The following is a 21,381-nucleotide window of genomic DNA, read 5'->3' as shown; positions in this document are numbered from 1 at the left end:
AACGTGTAGGATTGATCCTATCAACTTTGAGCAAGATAAAGCTAGGTCTGGGCATCCCCTCCAGTCTCTACGAGAGACTGTTGGGCCTTATGGCAGCAGAAGCCAACGTCATACCGTTGGGCCTATTGCACATGAGACTGTTTCAGTAGTGGCTGAAAAGTAATCAATGTCACGCGGCGATGCCTACGTGCTCTGAGTATTTGGTGGTGCCCGCAGTTTCTAGCCTCGGGTCACACTCTAGGGGCGTCTCCTTACCGCAAGACTGTAATGACAGACGCGTCCCTCACGGGCTGGGGTGCAGTCATAAAAGGCTGTCCAGCTCCGGTCTTTGGAGCGGCCCTCATCTGGAGTGGCATATAAATCGCCTAGAGATGCGGGCCGTATTCCTAGCACTGAAATTCTTTCTTCCTCAGTTGAGAGGTCACCATGTGCTAGTTGTGTCAGACAACACAGCGGTGGTCTCATATATCAACCACCAGGGAGGGTTACGTTCACGCCCCCTATTCAGGCAGGCACAACTAATCCTTCTCTGGGCAGAGGGAAAGTTCTTGTCAGTGAGTGAAATGTACATTCCGGGCAGCCGGAATGTAGGGGCAGACATCCTGTCGAGGCAGGGGCTGAGGCCCGGGGGTTGGATGCTCCATCCACAAGTGGTGGAGTCCATATGGCAGAGGTTCGGACAAGCGGAAGTGGATGTATTCGCCTCCGAGGAGACAACACACTGCCCGCTGTGGTTCGCCCTCACTCCTCCCGCACGATTGGGGCTGGACGCTATGGTGCACACATGGCCGAGGTCACGTCTATATGCTTTCCCCCGATCGCTCTGCTCCCACAAGTTCTAGCGAGAGTTCGCCAAGACCGTCTAGATCTTCTGCTAGTGGCACCTTATTGGCTAGCTCGAATATGGTTCTCGGAAATAATTTCCCTGCTTGACGGCACTCCTTGGGAGATTCCCATCCACAGGGATCTACTGTCTCAAGCCGGAGGGCTGATTTATCACCCTTGGCCAGAACTATGGAAACTGTAGGTCTGGCCCCTGAGGGGCACCAGCTCATAGATTCTGGTCTCACAACTGAGGTTGTAGAGACCATGTTAAACGCTAGAGCACCATCCACAAGGAAATTGTATGCGCTCAAGTGGAGGCTTTTTGTCTTGTGGTGTGAGGAATGTCAGCTAGACCCAGTGAACTATGCAATAGCTACAGTCCTGGAGTTCTTACAAGAACATTTCTCAGCAGGGTTGGCTCCTTCTACAATCAACGTTTACGTGGCCAGCCATGCCCCTGTTGATGGAGCCTCTGTGGGGCAACATCCTCTAACTTCGAGGTTCATGCGTGGTGTCAGACGGCTGAGGCTCATCTTCAGGCCGCGCATACCTTCCTGGGACCTTTCTGTGGTCTTGGAAGGTCTGTCAGGGGCACCATTTGAGCCCTTAGAGTCAGCCTCTGAGAAGCTTCTGACTCTAAAGGTAGCTCTTCTGCTGGCCCTGACATCTCTCAAGCGAGTGGGAGATCTACAAGCTCTCTCTGTTGCCCCTTCCTGCCTTTACTTTGCCCCTGGATTAGCCAAGGCCTTCCTGTATCCTAGGCCGGATTATATTCCTAAAGTGCCTACATCGGCTGCCCACCCTATGGTGTTGCAGGCTTTCTGCCCCCTCCATTCCTCACACCGGAACAAGAGGGAATGCACCTGCTGTGTCCAGTAAGGGCTCTCTGTACTTACGTCCACTGCTCCGGCTAGTGGCGTAAGTCGGAGCAGCTGCTGGTCTGCTTTGGCGGTGACAGAGCTCATTTTACTAGGGCGGTCGCCTCCTCGAAGACTTTGTACAAAGGGGTATCCTTGCAGGATGTGTGTGCTGCTGCGGGATGGTCTACGCCACACACATTCATCCGTTATTACAGCCTGGATATTCATTCCACCCCGGGCTCGAGTGTCTTGCAGTGACCCTTGGGCTTGGGTCTTTACCCTAGGCTGTACCCTCGGTATGACGGAGTGGGCATTCCCGTTCCCATACTGTTATGCTAAATGCAACGCCGAAGTTGAGAGGGGAACGAGACGTTGCATAGCTTTGTCATACCAGGGCAGGCCTGTGAATTGTGTCTTTGCTTTAGATAATAGAGGCTGGCGGCATGGTTCACAGGTGCTATATATATATCATGTGACGCGCTTAATTGCCACGTCACCTGATCATGGCAGGCCTATAAGTAGAGTGATGATTTTACACAAGCTTCAGATACCGGTCACGCGTGCAAGGGCGCTCCCATACTCCCATGCGTAACCCCGATATGTGGGATAAGAGTTGCTCATCATCACATATGCTGCAGACACTATAAACCTGCCGACGGCCAAATTTTAACATAAAATCGAAATACGTTCGTCATCACTCAATATTGATTTGTGATTGACAGTTGTGTAAGTGTTTTCAATGTCTTGAGTTTCCTGCTTGAAATATCCCTACTCTCTGTAACGGTAAATGAAGAATGTTCAAATTCTTAGCTAACATTTACACAAGTATAGATGCAGCTAACATCAGCTAACTGTTTTTAGGTTTAAGTTTTAACTTTGTGGCTGATGTCATGAGGTTTTGCTTCAGTGTTTCTAGACAATTCTTCCTCCTCATGATGCCATCTGTTCTTTTGAAGTTTACAAGAGCTTCTTCAAGCAAAACAACACCAATAACATGATGCTACCGCCATAAGCTTCACAGTCAGGATGGTGTTCTTCGGATTAAAATCCTCAACCTTTTTCATCCATGCGTTTTTGTTTTTTATTTTTAATAAATTTGCAAAGATTTCAAACAAACTTCTTTCACATTGTCCTCATGGGGTATTGTTTGTAGAATTTTGAAGAAAATAATTTATTTAATCCATTTTGGAATAAGGCTGTACCATAACAAAATGTGGAAAATGTGATCACTGTATGTTGTCTGGAATATGCGGAGTACATAAATCTTGGGGATCAAGCAAAATTTCGGGCATTGAAAATTTTATTCTGAAAGAAAAATGTTTTGACTGAAATAGTTATTCTTTTTGTCCCAGAAGTTTTCATTTATAGGTTTGAGAGACCATGTAAAAAGCACAATGTCCCGGTCAATAAGTAAAAAAAAAAAAAAGTAATACATTTGAATGAATGCTTTTCAGTTTTAAAAAGCCAAATGATTTAAAAATCCAAATGAATTATTACACGGTATACAGCAATACAAAGTTCAAAAAGTTCCCTGGATTTTTGTTTATTATATTAAGCTTTATTTAAGTAATTTTGATTACTGTTAGTTTCCAGAAAATACATTGAACTTGAAGATGTGTGAAGCATCACACAAACTTTGCAGTGTGATTTATAGCTGTCTCTGTTCATACACAGGTGACCTTCATGAGGGTATCAACACTTCGGTGAGTACAGATGTGCAGTCTGTATTCAAAGGTAAAACGTACAGCCAGTTGCAGGCACTGCACATGAACATAGAAAATAAGATGCAGGCTGGCGGCTCAAACCTGGACATCGGTTACTGGGAGAGCCTGCTGCAGCAGGTGCGAGTCTACATGGCACGGGCAAGGTACGAGTCTTCTACTAGTAGCGTACATGAGATGCTGTATGATGCTTATGATACATGCCTCACTGATTGTATGCTGTGTATTACTTCTGTGTTGTGTAGACTGAGGGAGAGGCATCAGGAAGTCCTCAGGCAGAAACGCTATAAGCTGAAGTAGGAGCAGGGGGTGGAAAGCAAACCACTCTTCCCCATTATCAAAGAGGAACCCGAGGCTGAGAATCCAGTGTGAGATCCAGTTCCAGTCTTGGTTAGGACTGACAATAATAATAATCTAGCTTTGTGTCTATTTCAGTAATTTATTAAGTATTCCATCCATCCATCCATCTTCAACCGCTTCCTCCTTCCCAAGGTCGCGGGGGAGCCTGAAGCCTGAAGCATCGGGCACAAGGCGGGGTACACCCTGGACAGGGTGCCAGTCCATCGCAGATTTGTTAAGTATTATTTTCATTATTTAAGTTTCGTCATTTTAATATTTTCTACAATAATTATATTTCTACAATACAGTGGTACTCTTTACTGAACAATATTTTAATTAGTACGTATTCATTAACTATATACAGTATGTGTGAGCATTCAATAATGAGTATTCATATATTTCATCTTAATTATGCATTATTTATTTATGTTAATGTGCAGGTATATTTATTAATTAATACACACACGCAGTGTCATTCATTTATATATTCATTTGAAGTGTATACATCAAGTATAAAATATGTATTTCATAAATGACTTCTTTCTTCACATACGTCTATCTACTCGACACGCACGTCGTGGATGCTGAGGAAGACCTCCAACGCCTACGACTCGCAGTTGCAGGTCACGGGTATGTACATGAAACCTGAGCTCTTTGAACTGAAATGAAGGCTGGAATAATGACGAATTGGTCAGATGTGTGTGTCATGTCACATACTCTGTGCACCTCATACATACATCTGCTCTATTGCAGCAGTTGGACTTGTTCAGACTCGGATTAAGTTTGACGTAAATTTAACATCAGCTATGACACCTTTGGCGTCTGATATTTGCTTCTTTAGTTTTGCAATGCAGTGTTCTAAATCTTCAAAAACTTCATCATTAAGCTCTAATTGTGTGCAATCTGATTACAAATCGAGTGTTGAAACAAATTTATTAATTAGTATTAGCTAATTATTCTGGTTGTCCAGGATGGCTTCCTTAATAACATTACAGCACTCTAGTGTGGATTGCATTCCTACATTATTACCTAGTATTTTATTCCTGACACAATTTACACTCGCGTCCTTCTGTCTTTACGCTAGATTTGTAATTTGAAGTGTGATGATTTAAATATATATATATATATATATATATATATATATATATATATATATATATATATATATATATATATATATATATATATATATATATATATATATATTTTCCCTTCAGGCGACGCCAGCGAGAGTGCAGAAGACGCGTTTGTGCGACGTGCAAAAGAGGGCATGGGGGGTGACGAGGCCCAGTTCAGCGTAGAGATGCCCCTGACTGGGAAAATGTACATGTGGGCTGACAAGTACCGGCCACGCAAACCTCGCTTCTTCAATCGCGTGCACACAGGCTTCGAGTGGAACAAGTACAACAAGACGCACTACGACTTCGACAACTCGCAACCCAAAATCGTCCAGGGTTATAAGTTCAACATCTTCTACCCGGACCTGATCGACAAGCGCTCCACCCCGCAGTACTGCAGTACATCGCGTTCAAGATCGTCAACCGCGAATGGGAGTACTCGCATCGACACGGCTTCCACTGCCAGTTCGCCAACGGCATCTTCCAGCTGTGTTTTCATTTCAAGCGCTATCGCTACAGGAGATGAGGGGCTGACGCTCAAGTTTGAAGACATCTGGACAGTTACGTGATGGATCTTTCTATGTGAATTCTACTTATGTTAAATTTCACCTTGTAGTGCTGCATTTTCAGAATAATGTTCTGTATGAAGTGAATGTAAAACCGTGATGTTGCGTAAATAAAAATTATCTTTACACCAGGCCTCGTGAGAATAAGAGTAATTTGAAACGGGTGAACATATGAGAACATCGGCCCCTGTACTGAAAGTGATGGAAAAGCAAATTCTGTATTTTTTTTGGTATTGTATAACCGATCGATTATTCTCAAATGATCATATTCCAGTGTTTGTCTTTCTATGATTTTGCAATAATAAAAATCTTTTCTTAACTTGTTCTTGCTGCCTCTGTAAGATGGATTATATTATAAAATCTTTCCCTCTGATTTTTTTTATTTGTCACATACACTAAGAATCATGGTTCTGTACACAGAAAAAGTGACAAATCATACATTCACAGCTTCATTTAATCCAAAAACAAATAAATTCATCACATAACGTTAGAGGTGAGGGGGCTGACATTGCACACAATGAGTAATAAGAGAGGCGAAAATGTTCTCCAATCTCCAATGTTCTCAAAGATGTGCATAGGGTCCTCACTAGACGATGTTGTCTCCATTATGCTGGCTTCCAGTACTGGGGAGTTCAGTTGTTCTGTTATGATTATTATTACTGTTACTGCTGCATCCTACTGATGCTGCTTTATTTCTGTCTACTATTTGCAGTGGCTCCTGAAAGCCAGACATAGGCTGTGGTCTTTCCACAGCTTTATTGAAGCATCTCAGGACAGGACAATTCCCTTGGTAGAAGTTCCATATTAAAAGCGCCACTAATAACAGTGATATGATGATGACCATAGCCCTGAGGATCAAGGGGGTGTTCAACTGTTCCTGCACCAGTGCCAGGACTGAAGGATGCCCCATGTAGTTCCCCAGTCTCAGCTCATACGTAACAGTTTGAATGACGTAGTCTTTGCCATTGGAGGACTCTACAGAGGTGCAGGTGTAGTGGCCGGCGTCGCTGTCCGAGGCATTGAGGATGAACAGGCTGTTGTGTTGAATGTGGTACATGTTGGAGTTTTCAACTGGGTGATCATTTACACGCCACTGCACTTGGGCGAGGTTTGATCCCGGCTGGCACGGCAGCCTGACCACGTTACCCGGGTAGAAGGTTTTAATGGTCTTGGTGCTCTCTGTAACACAAACCGCATCTTGACTCAGTCATTTTAATTTTACTTCATTTCTAATTTTTATTTACTACTTGAGTCACAATGGATTTGAACCAGATCTGCTGCATGTATGTTCACACATACAGTCAATGAAGTTGTTCATTAAGACTTTTTAGTGTAAATACTGTACTAGTGGATATAAAAATCAATCCGTTAACATACCGACTGCAGGACAATGTGTAGCATGTCCATCTCTCAGACTCTGAACCACTTCACTTCAGGAGAAAAAGAAAACACAGAGACATGACAGAAAATCCAATATATCTAACATTCCCACTTCACACATAGGCTCTAGTACAGTCAGTACAATATGTTAGACAACAGTGCTGTTTAATTCTTAATTCAGAAGGTGATTAATTTTCTATAGCAGCAAATGACAGTAGTGCTAACTGCAAGGAACATCACAGGTTTATATGAATGTAGATATTCGAATACGCTACTGTTTCTATAGTAACGGCTTATTCACAGGGACTGGTATGGCAGGCACTCTACATAATCCAATTCAGTAAACAGTTTAAATGAAAAAAAAAACAGGTAGTATATGTGTCATTATTTAATAAATAAAAACATTAATAATTGATGATACTTTCTTTCTTTAAGGAGTCTCCAGTGTCAGCTCATTGTAACTGTCAGAGGTAAAGCTATCACTTTTATTTATTTATTTACTTCATGGGGGGGTGTTTATAGCTGCTGTAACATAACAAGAACTAACTTGTTTAGCGGATATTACACAACATTAAATGTAACTAAGATTGGCTAAAAGTATGATGACATCCTTTAATAAATGGAAAATTTGCTTTTAGTTGTTGTTTTTTTTTGCACCAAATCAAAGGAACAAATTACAAGAGGTATTGAAATTAGACCAGTGTGTGTCAGTAGATCAAATTAAGTGTATGATGATATGGTTGCAGTACAGTGATCCTGCTTTGGTTGATTTGCAGACATGTTAGTTATTATTTGGACTTTTTCTTCATTTTATTGTTATTGTTGTTATTACATATGGTTTATCCTCCTTTTCTCTGACTGTCGGCTAGTATGACTGTGAACTCAGGGCATTGCTGTAAAAAGCTTTATGCTCAGTCAATTTGTCCCTGAATAAACACTGGTAATTAATTAATAAATTAAACATACAAATTGTTATCATTGACACATTGCTGTGGTGTAAAAGGAATAAGACTGTTGTAGGATAAACTTCAGGCCGCATCACACCATCCCATTGTTTCTATTCATGTTTTACTATAACAACATCACACCACATCATGATTAATTCCTTGATTAATTCCTTACAACACTACATTACAGCATACGAGTAGTTATTTCTATAAAGCTGCTTTGGGACAACGTCCATTGTTAAAAGCACTATACAAATAAAACTGAATTGAATTGAATTGAGTAGTGTATGCTCAGTACCTGTGTGTATCTGGGTCAATGCTGTTTATAGCAATGCAGCTACTAGTGTTGAGGTTCCAGCCGCAGTAGGGGTCTCTGGCCAGCACACAGTCTATACAGGAGATGTAATGGTCGCATGCGCTAAGCGACATCTGCACCGCTGCCTCGTTTGAGCCTGCATACAGCTGACCCTGACAAAATATGCGCACCAGTTATTGAAATGAGGGTCAAACAAAAACTGAATCAAACTCAAACTGAATCTAACGCTGTTAAGTAGAAACAATTAAATGAATCGGATGAGTACTGGGATAAATCACAATAAGAAAGTCATTAAGCAATGATATACAGTTATTTTATGCTATACTAGTGTGATTGATGATGGCACAAAATTCATATTTTAGGTGTGCATGTTCCATGAAATATGTTCAATATGAGTAAATATGAGCAATCCACTCAAGAAACACATTTCATAAGATATTCTCCCAAACTAAATAAGTTTCTCGAACTGTTTATTCCCTTACTAATCATACCTGTACGTGGTTCATCCCCACTCTGTTGTCACAAAATTGGAAGCAGACAATTGTCTAGAATGTCTCTGTATGCTGAAACATTTGCTCACTTTACTGGAACAAAGGGGCTCCAAACCTGTTTGAGCATGACAATGTCTCTGCACACAATGTGAGCTCTATGAAGACACTATTTGCCAAGGTTGGAGTGGAAAAACTTGAAAGGCCTGCACAGAGCCCCGACCTCAACCCCTCTGAACACCATTGGCATTAATTTTGAACGCAGACTGTGTCCCAGGCCTGCTCGCCCAAGATCAGTACCCAATCTATAGTAGTAATGCTCTTGTGGCTGCATGGGCACAGCCATGCTCCAAAATCTAGTGGAAAGATTCCCAGAGGAAGGAAATTTATTTAAAAAAGTAGGAGGGGACTAAATCTGGAATGGGCTGTTCAACAAGCACATATGAGAGTTATGGTAAAGCGTTCACACACTATTGGCCGTATAGTGTATAGTGACTCATAAATATGAGTCCATGCAGGATTTCAAACATTTTTTTTGTGTGATTGTTTTGCCAAAAATACTTGATCTTGCTGCGGCTTTTGTTCAAAATTTTGTGATATTTTTGCGGAAGACTACTTGAATTGGTGAAATTGCAATCGCACAAACTTGTTTTGCACGGTCTTTCGCAGTGATGTTTGCTGACAAATGAGATTTTTTAGCTGCACTCATGTGTGACGCACATGAATCGAAGAGGGCTTAGGCTGTGGTAATTTTGAAAAATATTGTGGAGTTTGCTTGATTTTGCTTTCATTTCTGCAATTGCAAAATCTTGGAAGGACTGATAAACTGTTCATGCAGATTGGTGCCATAAAAAAATTATTTCTGGCGGTTTAATTTTTCAGAGGTTATAGCATTTACATATTACTGGCAGAGAGAGACAACACCACCAGGAATCAGCCACATGAGCAAACGTAAAAGAACTGAATGTATAACAAAGCTAAAAATTAAAAATGAAAACTGTTTTTGTGTAGCACAAATCAGCATAAATAAATTATACTAATGTGGCTAAAAAGAATTGCTTTAATTTGTAGACATTACAATCTCAAAACCCAAACCAACATAAATCAGCACAAACAGAAACTTGTATTGAATATTTATGTTCAGTGTTATTTGTAATTTGTTCATGCAATTGAATATTTGCTGTTGTTTTCATCACACATTTTTTTAACAATAGTGTAGCATCTATCTATAAGCCACAAGTGATTGTGCAGAGTGTGAACAGAGACTGTATGTAGTAGAGACAGGCCACTGTTTGAAATATGAATGTGGCAGTGTGTAACACTTAGCAAGGTATTACATAATTATAAATAACCAATTGTCTTCTTGTCTCAATGAGGGAAAAAAGCCTGTCAGATTCTTACACCGGGCATGGCATGGCCCGACAGTCTCTGAGTGTCTTTTCACATGTCATAAAAGTTGTCATTATGGACACATTTAGTCACATTTTGCTTTAGTTTTCTCTTCATGCCAAAAGCAGCTAAAGTCCATCACTAATCTGTGGACTCCATATACTACATACTATACTCTGATACAGAGGGTTTATATACAGTTTATATACAATTTGCTGAGAATTATCTACATGGATACATCTACAACTATAAAAAATAATCAAATAAACAAATAAATAAAATTTATATATATATATATATATATATATATATATATATATATATATATATATATATATATAAATTCATTTATTTATTTTTTTTAAAAAGCAGCTACACATATAGCATAGCATAGCGTTAGTAGCAGCTTTGCTAATAACTTGCTAATTAGATATTTCGCTTAGAGCTCAGCTAAGATAACTATCGGTGAACTGAATTGAAATATAAATTTGCTAAACTTAATAAGAGCTTGCTATGAACCCTAAATGGCTTTCCATTGGCTATATATTGCCATTACATTCAGCCCTATGTTGTACAGGTATACAGGTATGTTTCTAATATGCCTCGCTGATCATTCACAGTTGCTAGCAGGAAAGTTTAGCGTAAAACGGGAAGTCGGAGTGAAAGAATGATGAGAAAATCTGGTGGCGATTATACTGGGAAAACTAAAGTTCAGATTTATTTTGAAACACAAGTCATAATCTTAAATTCCTCTGGGAACATAAACATCCCACAACAGTATTAACTGTAAAATTTTTTTTTTTTTTTTTTTTTAAACTAGCTTAGCGATAATCCCCAAACTAATTTACCTAACACTAGAGAAAAGATCCCCACAGAAACAAAGCAGAATTAGTTAGGTAACATTAGAAAAAAATTCACAACAGATGTAGCTAGTTAATGAATTTTTGTTACATAAGGCAAGGTGAGGCAAAATTGTTCACTTATCCACAAGAAAATAGGAGCCTCATTCTTTGCTCAATACAACCAGAAGATACTCTGTCAATATGTACAGTACAATATCCCCATCCCTGCCATTATGAACATTAAAACAGGATGTAGCATGACAACTAAACAACTTTAACCAACATCCAGTCCTGAAACAAACCTCAGTCCACCATTTCAAAGCACCCAGCACCCAGGTTCAAAAACAACTTATAACCTATAAACACTTGGTGTAGCTTCAGAGAGGAGAAAATCAAACGTAAAAGTGTTCTGAGGCTTACCATGGTGTTGGAGAGGCGCAGTATCTTCACTGGCTCTGAATGCTTAAACAGCTGCACCTCTTCTATTATCACCATCTTTCCGTCATAGTTGACTGCTTTCAGTACTGAACCGCTTGCTGTTATAAATACACATTTGATTTGTTAATGCTTATGTAGTGTAAAGCACTAGAATTTGCTGTCCTGGATGTATTTAAGGGTGTTTTGGTTAGATTATTGTAACAGAAAATGTATCAATCTTGATAAAATGATGTAAAATGTAAATTAAATGATTACCTGTGCCTATAAACATAACCTGATGGGTGCTCCCATCCAGGGCAGTAGTGCTGGCCACTACGATCCGTGTAAACGCAGCTCCTTTCTTCACCAGCAGGGGTTGCTGAGAAGATGGTTTCACTGCTTCATCCATCAGTGGCTTTGCTCTCACAAACAGAAGGGTTTTATCAGGCAGGTCCAAGGACGTGGAAATCATTTTCTTCCTTGCATCATTGTTAATACACTAGACACACCACAGAGAGAGAGCGCAACAGATAACATATAAATAACTCGGACATAACATCTTCATAGCTAACCAGGTATGGAGTTATACAAAATAGCACAAGTAATATGGCAAACAAAATTGTAATTTGTTACAATAATTATAATCTCCTCCTGAAATTTTAGAGTTTATCTAACATCTTACCCAACTAACATTATCCAACGTGTTACTTAGGTGAATTCATAAACTATATTTATACTTTTATACTTAACATATTCTGTAGGAAGAAAGGCAGTAAGTACAAATACAAGTTGTTTTAGGGTGCAAGTCCCTGTGTAAGTTACAATACTATGGAAATGATAACAAGAGCATTAATTTAACCCTTACAACTGGAACTATTGTTCATTTTCTGTTTGGTTTCTTTTTCCATCACTGTACTGTTGCAGAATAAATTGATAAATGTTGAACTCACAGCTCCAGGACGAGGGTCAGGCACATCTCCGTAGTATGTCACCCATTTATTAAAAACAGATCTGTCGTTGTACAGCGTTTTGAACCTGCCTTCAGAGAACACTTCCCTGATGCTGTGTATACTGTAGGTGCACACTGCAGAGTACTGCAACGCGTCCCTGTCAATCAAATCACAGCAATGAAACAAGTGTATTAGGAAGGAGATTCATAAAACTATTTCTAATTATGTGTTCTGGAATATGCTGGAAAATTTTCTAAACAAGTTCTTTATTGGTATTTTTTTCCTTTAACTGGCTGTGATATCTTAGTAGTTCAAAAAAAATAACAGGAAACAATATTGAAACAATTACTGGGTTTACATTGCAATCCAATTTGAAATGAAGGTAGGTTTTGACTCCCTTAAATAATTTAGTCCTCACCTCATTGCATCATGTAATCTCAAAAAGTGAATACATTAAACAGCATAGTAAAACACAAAAATTACACTGTTTCTGAGGCGACTGTATCCATGATTGAATTTGACTGACATCATTCACACTTTCACATGATTGTGTATTAAACCAAATAATAATTCTCACATACTGCATATTAGGAGGCTCGGTACTTAGTATACATTTGAGGTCAGAGGTTTACATACACCTTGATGAATCGGCAAAATTTAATCATTTAATATTGTTTAAAGATCTTTTTTTTTTTTTTAAACATTTAGTCCTGCCCTTCAGAAGCTACATAAGATATTTACATGTTTCCCAGAAGACAAAATAGTAACAATTTACACTGATCATCCTGCTGCCTTCTGGGGCATCAGTGAACATTTGCACCTTTTGTAATAGCTGTGTACGAGTCCCTCAGTCATCCTCCGTGTGAAAAGATGGATCTCAAAATCATATAGCCCGTGTTGGAAAGGGGTCAAATATACAGAAGGTGCTAGAAAACCAAAGAATATGCAGGACCTGGAGGATTTTTCTGGAGAACAGTGGGCAGTTTAACTGCTCAGGACATACAAGGGACTTATGAACAATTATCACAAAACATAAAAACAGTCATGGATCATCCAGGTAATGAGAGTTACACAGTATTAAGAATCAAGCGTATCTAAACTTTTGAACTGGTTCATTTGTGTAAATTCAGTTATTACTGTGTCTTGTGGACTATAGGCAAACATCTGTTATGTGAAATAGTTTATTCAGGGCAGGACTAAATAAAAAACTAAATGCAATTTTTACGATCCCACTTATTATTTTTATTATTATCATTTTTGAATTATTAACATTTTGCAGATTCTTCAAGGTGTTTGTAAAGTTATGACCTCAACTGTACACTGGTGGATGCAATATATAGACGGCAAGGTGGTGCAGCATTGCCATGTCACAGCACATCAAATCTCCCGGTTTGATCCTGTGCTCGGGTTACAGTTTGTATGGAGATTCTCTGCATGGTCTCTCAAATGTGCCCGTTTCCTCCAGTTTTGTCCCACCTCTCAAAAACATGCTGGTACATGATTAGCTACACTAAATTGCCATAAATGATTAGAAATTCCAGTGAGATGTAAAAGCCTTTTAGGTTACCCATGTGATCTAACCACCTGGACCCTCCATTGACCTTGAGGCTGATCTAATACAAGTGGTAAAGTGTTTAAGTCCTCCATTTTAGGGTTTAATTTCCACTGTGTGTGCAATGATGGACTGGTACTGAACCACAATTGTGATTACATTCAAAATCCTTAACTGTTTCAAAATGGTGATTTTTGCAGGGTCTTTTGCTACCAGGTTTGAACTGAAATATACTCACATCTGAGGAGTGAAGACTCCGTAGAACACACAGGTTGTCCAGCTGCCTGGGCAGAAGAGGAACACATCCTGTATGATGTAAGGAAGTCTGGTTTGAAGGACAGGACAGTCCAGGGGAGCCTTTAGGAACGATGTCCACTTCCTTTGCAGTGTCCGCTGTCCTCCCATATCCCCCTAGCAAGGAGAGGGAATGAGAAAAATTGATACAATGTTGCAAAAAAAAAGAAGGCATTTATTTATTTAGTGTTTTACATTATAAAATGTAACCAAATATTTATTGGAAAAGTATTGTTCTATGGGCAGATAATATTTCAAATTTTAAGCATTTATTTCTTGAAAGAAGCAAAAGTATCTGCCAATAGAATAAGAAAATGGATTCTATTGCTGTATAAAAACATCAAAAGCAGGCTGAATAATCTTATAATATTTAATTTATAATTATCTTAAAATAGAAATGTTAGCAATTGAAAACATCTTGAATATGGGTAAATTTATCTAAGATATTTTTGTTTTTGCAGTGCAGACAATATGGCAGTAGGAATGTGGTCTTGTTGGTTGGAATGGAAATGAACATAGTTGGTGGTTTTGTTTAGAGCAAAGGATAAAATGTTTACTCAGTCGTCAGGAGTTCATGAGTTTGAAAGTTGACAAAGCCATTCATGGTCAGGAGTCTGAGATAACTCCGGTTATATAATAGGTTATATGTATGGTTATCCACAAGTCAACACTAACTGTCTGATAGATCATGTACTGTCATGGGAAAAAGAAAGTGCAGACTTCTTCAGTTGTATGTTTTTATTGATCAGGGACTACATAGCAATTATGTGGTCCCGAACACTTCTATAAACAAGCACAAATAATCTCAGGTGACAACAAACAGAAAACCACAGCAGATTTCAATATGTAGTCATTTTTTCCAAAAGATAAACCAACATGTAGAACCACCTTTAGCAATAGCATGAAGTAAACATTTTCTGTAGGAGTTTATCAGTCTCTCATGTTGTTTTGGAGAAATTTCTGCCCACTGTTCTTTACATACATTGTTTTTTGAGGGCATTTGTTTATGCACAGCTCTCTTAAGATCCTGCCACAAAATCTCAATGGGTTTGAGGACTGGACTTTGACTTGGCAGCTCCAACACCTCGATTTTTTTCTTCTTTAGCCATTCAGATGTCAAGTTTCTTTTGAGCATGGGATCATTGTCATTTTGCATAACCCAAGTTTGGCTGCTAGACAGATGACCATGCTTGACAGTTGGTATGAGCTGTTTTATAGTGATATGCTGTGTTTGGTTTTCACCAAACATGGTGCTGTGCATAATGACCAAACATCTCCACCTGGGCCGCAACAGTCCAAAGGATATTGTTCCAGAACTTTTTTGGTTTGTTTAGATGTAATTTTGCAAACCTAAGTCACACTATTCATTTATACATATTCTTTTAGGAGAAAAGGGGCTTTTTCCTAGCCACCCTGCCATGAAAGCCAAATTTGTTCAGTCTTTTTCTGAATGTGCTGTCATGAACATAAACATTTAAATGTCATATAATGTAGCTCTTGGTTTTTTCTTTATATCTCTGAGCATTAAACAGTCTGTCATTGGACTAAATTTACTGGGCGGCCCACTCCTGGGAAGATTCGCAACTATCCTGAAGGTTCTCTATTTGTAAACAATCCTTCTCACTGTAGAATGATGAATTTCAGATTGTTTGGAGATGGCCTTATAACCCTTCCCAGATTGATGAGCAGCAACAATTGCTTCTCTGAAGTCATGGCTGATGTCCTTTCTCCTTGACACGATGCAGACACACACTTGAGTGCTTCAGAACACCAAACTGCCAAAAGTTCTGCATTTACGTAGGTAGCCACACTTCTTGATGATTAACAAATCATTTGCATTTATTTAGTAACACCGGGCTGCTAAAAACACTCTTAATAATTGTCATTAAGATCTAGGAAGAGTGTACTTATATTTTCCCACCTGGTTTCTGAATGTTGGTTTACTTCTTTGGGGGAAAAATGACTACATATTGAAATCTGTTGTGGTTATTTGTTTGTTTATGAAAGTTGGGGAGGACCACACAATTGTTATTTAGGCCCTGATGAATAAAAGCATAGAATTCAATAAAAAAAGCGTACTTTCTTTTTGCCATGACTGTATATGAAAGAAGACAGTTAGTGCTCTCCTCCAAGCATATTCAGCTGTCCTAAGGCTGTTGCATGAACAGTTAGAAAAGCTGTTGTGTGTGATGGGGAAAGTACCTTACAGACGCGGGCCACTCTCGACACGTCCAGCTTATTGTAGGAGTCGTACTCCATAGCTGTTTCACTAAAGAAGAGGTAAATCTTGTCATCATCCCCCTCTGGGTTTTCCTTTCCTTCAGCCACGTACTTCATGCCAATGAATTGGGGTTCTGAAATCACAGAACTAATCAGTGATACTCAATCTTAAGCTGAGTAGAAGAATCGCAAGTTCAAAGAATTAAAGACTGTCACAACTAAACTAGATGCAAACTAGAAGTTTTAATTTATGCACAGGAAATGGTTTAATTTCAACTCCAAAATCTTCCAGTTCCAAAATATGTGTGTGTATACACACACATTCTTACCACTGAGCCAGGAAGAGTAGTAATCAGTTCGTATAGTTTTATTAGAGCTTCGCATCACAACCGGTTCAGAGCCCAGGAAATTCATAGATGTAGCAGAGTACAGCTCTCCATCTAAATGATAACCAGAATGGTAATTTTATTAGAAAATTATGATGATAGCATTGGGCTACTTTTCTTTAAAACAATCAAAATTATTATATCAGCTGTTATGAGCAGCATCTGTATTAAAGTGGATGGACATTTATAATGAATATATGAATGCATTTATTAATCTGGAATAAAAGTTAGGGACTATAATAATTAAATAACTCACTAACTGAACATTGTGTTCTTTGGTATGTTACATCATGGAGCAGTTACACTTAAGAGAGAAGCACCTACCAACAAATTCAGAGGCGTATCTCTGGAAAGGATCAAATGGACACTTTCCCTTCCCCTTATGCTGTTTACTTTCCAGAGTCAGGTTACCCTCTGTATAAGACTGGAAGACAGAGCACAGCAAAGGCTACATGAAACATTTCCATGGTGTGGTAAAATACAACAACACATTCACAAAGACTGAGACTTTAATGTCTACAATAATATAATAATGATATTTTGCAGTGAAATAATGTGAGAAATTACTCACCATATAATCACAAGTTGGACTGAAAGCATAGGTACCACACACATACATCCTGCCGTCTGGCATTTTATGAAGGATCCGGATATAGTTGTGACACTCAGTCTAGAAAAGTAATAACAGGAAATAGAGTCCAGTGAATTATGACAATCAGGACTGTCAGAAAACAGAGATTCAGTTCATTCCAGACTAGTTCATAGAACAACACAAGACAGGAGAATAATGTGGAATAATTTCATGGGTTAGGTTAGGACTCACTGAAGACGAGTTTGCACATCATTTTATACGACCAAGTTTATCTGATAGTATACCTGTTTCTAATCAGACGGTCTGTCAGTAATAATGTTTATTTTACATACAGTACTCACTAATAGACTCTTTCCGAAAGACATTTTATGTTTAATGCACAAAAGTCTAACCAAGTCTAACCAATGCTAGATAGAAACATGACCTTGGGGGGTGTAGAAAAGTTCATTCTTAGTCGTCTTAAAACTCAGATTGTAATGCTAGTTCTGTACTCTATTAGGAAATGTATAATTTGTTACCCATATTTGAGTCATGTGAAAAAATAAGTACACCCCATGGAAATGCTTGTTTTTTTTGTTTTTGTTTTTGTTTTTTTACATATGGACAAGCACTCGTTTGATTCTCTTTGAAACAGTGCCTATTAATAAAGGAGATATACTATCAAAAGAGACATAACATTGACATTTTGTAGTAATTTTAACAATTTAAATGAACAAATAAAAAAACAAAAACAAATCAGTCACATGGAAAAAGTAAGTACACCCCTACATTTATCACACCTTCAAATCCATAAAATTAGAATCAGGGTGTTCAAGTTACCCTGGATAATGGTGCTGTGCTAAATGTGAATAGAAACAAAAGGCAGTCAAAAGGTATTAAACTCCAGTTTTAGCCAGCCTTGATCATGGCATGCACTATGTGACAGGAAATGCATAACCTCAACATTCAATCTAACAAAACCACCGGATGGAACCATCCCAGGTTTTGTCTGAATAATTTACTTATAATTTTTAGGGCACCAAAAAAAAAAAAAAGATCTCACCTCCAAATTTTTCCCTTTGTATGAACACATCTTCTTGTTGTCTGGAGACACGTCCCACTTTACCTACGAAAGAGATAAACAGTTTATTTCTCCACTGATATGGCATTAAATAAGTACAGTGCAGGTGAAAATGTACTACTAGCAGAGTCCTATAATAATAATAATAATAATAATAATAATAATAATAATAATAATAATAATAATAAATAAACAAACAAATAAATAAATAATAATAATAACGTAAAAAACAGATAATGAAAAAAGTGTACTCAAAAATATTAGTGAAACAAATATATAATAAATTATAGCAGTGACAAAAAGAGAAAATATATAAATATATAAACAATACAATATATAAAAATAGAACAAATGTGTGAAACTAAAATAATAGTGCAACTATTAAAATAATTTAAAGCAACGTACAATGTAATGTAAGAGTAATCCAATAATAAACAACAGTCTATTACAATGTTTTTGTAACTGTTGTTGTTTTTTTAATCAGTGACAGTAACGTGTTTGGTACATAAAATGAAGATGTTGCTTCATGGCTTTCATAGTGGAACCTGAAAAGGGCTTTAGACAAAAGTTGGAAAACATTTTGAGATGTAGGTGCTCTACTATTAAGTGATTTAAAAACTAGCAAAAAAAAATTATAGAACTCTACATGAAATGATTGCTGCCCGAGCATTGTGAACAAGATTTAAATAAATATTGGGAAAATAAAATTGTCCTTACCATAGCCTGCTTGTGCGTGATGTTAGTGAGGTCCAAGGCAAAGATGGCCTCTCGAGCTCCCAGGATGAGCACACCAATGTCTTCCCTCAGGAGCATGGTGGAGTAGTTCCACACTCCCTCCTCTCGAAAAACATGTCCTCTGTTACCTAGCAACAGCAGAACAGGCTTTTAGTGCCCAGTGTGGTGGAGTAGCTATTGGAAAGGAAGACTTGTGCTGATCGTAATAAAGAAGAGTGCAAAGAAGTGAAGTAGAAGTAAGACTTGGTGATTCATTTGGAGAAAATAGTGTATCGTTGGTTAATCAGGAACTCAGTAATGCGTTGTGTTATTCGTATATGCACTACTGATATCATGAAGGCTGCGATGTTCAAATGCTTTAAAATGTGTTAAAAAAAATATATTTTTATTACATACTGTGAGGATCTTCTATCTTTCCAGGAAGAGATTGTGTGTGATTTAACAAAAGTAAGAATTTTAAATCAACAATTTTTAACCATATGACTTCAACAGCTCATCAACATGCTTTTTATTTTAATGCAAGGCTTATCACAGTAATATTGTGCAGCAATGTTGTGCAGCCAAGTTGCAAAAAAAAAAAAAAGACAAAAAAAGACAAAGACACTTACTGTTCAGAGTAACTGTTTTGCGTGGTGTGCTGTACAAAGGCCCAACCTGGCCAGAAGTCAATATGGCTGTCCCAAAAAAACACAGGATGAGGAGGAACAACATGTCCATAGCTCTTCAAGTCTCTGTTACAGCACAAGCTCAGCCTCACTATGTTACTTCTCTTTTACAGTCAACAACGAGATATATAGCTTGGTTTAATTCATGTAGGATGCCTCTTCAAAGAACAAGGAACCATGTGAAGCCATCTGGGAAATTCGAGAGACAAAGAAAGATTAAAGAGAAAAAAAGTGCATAAGAAGCAGCAATAATTCTGTTAAACTGCTATAGTGATGTACATGTGGCTTCAAAAAGCTCCTTCTGCACAGGCCATACGTTATAGAGGCTGGTACTGGATGTAGCAAAAGCACATGTGTCAAAAGCCACTGGTTGGTTGGTTTAAGTAGCACATCAGGTGCATGTCACTTCAACTCCTGAGGCAAAATGACCCATTTTAATTCTTAACTAAATGTGATACTATACTATTTTTTCCCCCAACATGAAGCATTAAGTGCTTGGATTAGGGTCATTCCATCTCAAGTGGTCCAATGCAGGTTGCTTGACCATTTTTAATTTTCCAATTTTTTTTTCTCCATTGATTATCTCTATGTATTAGCATTGCAAAACCACCAGTTTTTTTGAAAATTTTTATTTTACTTGGTTTAACTGCGGTGGCCATCTTTGTGTCATGGCACACAGATTTTGGTCATACAGTTGTTTTCAAAAACCTGAATATCTCGGCTCAGGATGGCCCTAGCTCCTTGGTACAAAAACTGATCTCTAGAGTACATTACAAGGTACATGTTCATATAAACATTCAGCACATTCTTGTTCCTTAGACTTAGAACTTAAGTCCAAATGTAATGCTCAAGATTGCTTACAGTTCCACGTTTAGGGTCAATTTATAATAAGAAGGGTTCAGGTCTTGTCTTAATTTTTTTTAGGGGGTACCTAGGTAACCTGAAAAATATTTCAGGTTTGAGACTTCTCTCTCTCCATTTTTTATGAGGGCGAGAAATCGCAATGTAAAAAAAAAAAAATCCCTTCATTTGCAGGTTGAATATCTCCGATGGGGGACTAAAAAAGAACCAGAAATTTTCACACAAATAAGTCCTCTATAGAAGCATTCTGCTGTAAAAATGGTGAGTTTGAGATTTACAGAGCTAGTGGTAGTAGAAATCTGGGGAAAAGCCTACTTTACTCATACAGTTTGAGAAATGAACAGATGTAATAGAGCGTTTCATATATATAGTAGTGTTCAGCACAAGCGCTTCAGAGCGCTCTCATTATTCTATCCTGCTTTATTCTATCCTGTATTAACCATCTTTCTGTAATAAACCTCTTTTTTTACCTTCAGAGGAAGAGTCTATGAGTGTTGTTTAATTTCCACGATAATTTGAAGAATCTCCTTGCTTGGCTGCGAGTCTTTCAGCTTTTCTGGACAACAAGCAAATCGGAGGATCACTGACTGGTAGGAATCATCAAGAATTTAGAATTAGAGAATTAGAATTTTATGATGTCATCGTGTATCGCTGTCTGTGTGGAAAGGAGTCAATGATTTAGAATTTTATGAGGTCATCGTAAATGGCGCGATTTCTTATAAGAAGTTCCAGGAACTTCGCCTCTGTGACAGCAGAGATATTGGTGTTTCTTAGATCACAGCTTCAAAACTAAAATATATACTGACGCGTATATAACACCAGTTAGATCCTGTCATCACTTGCATTAGCAGCTATTAA

The 21,381-nt window shown here is 38.3% G+C and overlaps 1 protein-coding gene and 1 pseudogene across 2 annotated transcripts; one reads left to right on the top strand and one right to left on the bottom strand.

Annotated features, from left to right (window-relative positions):
- The first annotated feature begins 3,344 nt into the window (after positions 1 to 3,344).
- On the top strand, positions 3,345 to 5,756 carry LOC128628837 (splicing factor Cactin-like; annotated as a pseudogene).
- A 109-nt stretch (positions 5,757 to 5,865) lies between these two features.
- Positions 5,866 to 21,169, bottom strand: LOC128628836 (semaphorin-4E-like). Of its 2 annotated transcripts, none has more exons than XM_053673778.1 (15): positions 20,994 to 21,169; positions 19,606 to 19,851; positions 18,980 to 19,125; positions 18,245 to 18,307; positions 17,182 to 17,280; positions 16,935 to 17,034; positions 16,554 to 16,664; positions 16,207 to 16,358; positions 13,949 to 14,121; positions 12,159 to 12,315; positions 11,485 to 11,707; positions 11,212 to 11,327; positions 8,055 to 8,218; positions 6,807 to 6,859; positions 5,866 to 6,608 (listed from the first exon to the last, which is right to left on the bottom strand). In XM_053673778.1, the coding sequence occupies exons 2-15, from the start codon at positions 19,712 to 19,714 to the stop codon at positions 6,016 to 6,018; spliced, it is 2,259 nt and encodes a 752-aa protein (XP_053529753.1). In that variant the 5' UTR covers positions 19,715 to 19,851; positions 20,994 to 21,169; the 3' UTR covers positions 5,866 to 6,015. The 2 variants fall into 2 exon arrangements, with proteins under 2 accessions (XP_053529753.1, XP_053529752.1); XM_053673777.1 differs by having other exon boundaries at positions 8,055 to 8,224; positions 20,994 to 21,167.
- Between the last annotated feature and the right edge of the window lie 212 nt (positions 21,170 to 21,381).

This window comes from Ictalurus punctatus, chromosome 20 (genome assembly GCF_001660625.3).
Source record: "Ictalurus punctatus breed USDA103 chromosome 20, Coco_2.0, whole genome shotgun sequence".
Taxonomy (NCBI): domain Eukaryota; kingdom Metazoa; phylum Chordata; class Actinopteri; order Siluriformes; family Ictaluridae; genus Ictalurus; species Ictalurus punctatus.
Note: the sequence above shows the minus strand (reverse complement) of the source record. Positions and strands in the feature narration are given on the sequence as shown.

What these genes read in the sequence shown, in the direction of transcription:
- LOC128628836 (XM_053673777.1), bottom strand. Translation starts at nt 19,714, where the DNA reads ATGGACATGTTGTTCCTCCTCATCCTGTGTTTTTTTGGGACAGCCATA. An exon ending in TCACGCACAAGCAGGCTATG is followed by an intron (nt 18,308 to 18,979) that starts GTAAGGACAATT and finishes TCTCTTTCGTAG; the next exon opens with GTAAAGTGGGACGTGTCTCC. An exon ending in GGAGTCTTCACTCCTCAGAT is followed by an intron (nt 12,316 to 13,948) that starts GTGAGTATATTT and finishes TTTGATTGACAG; the next exon opens with GGACGCGTTGCAGTACTCTG.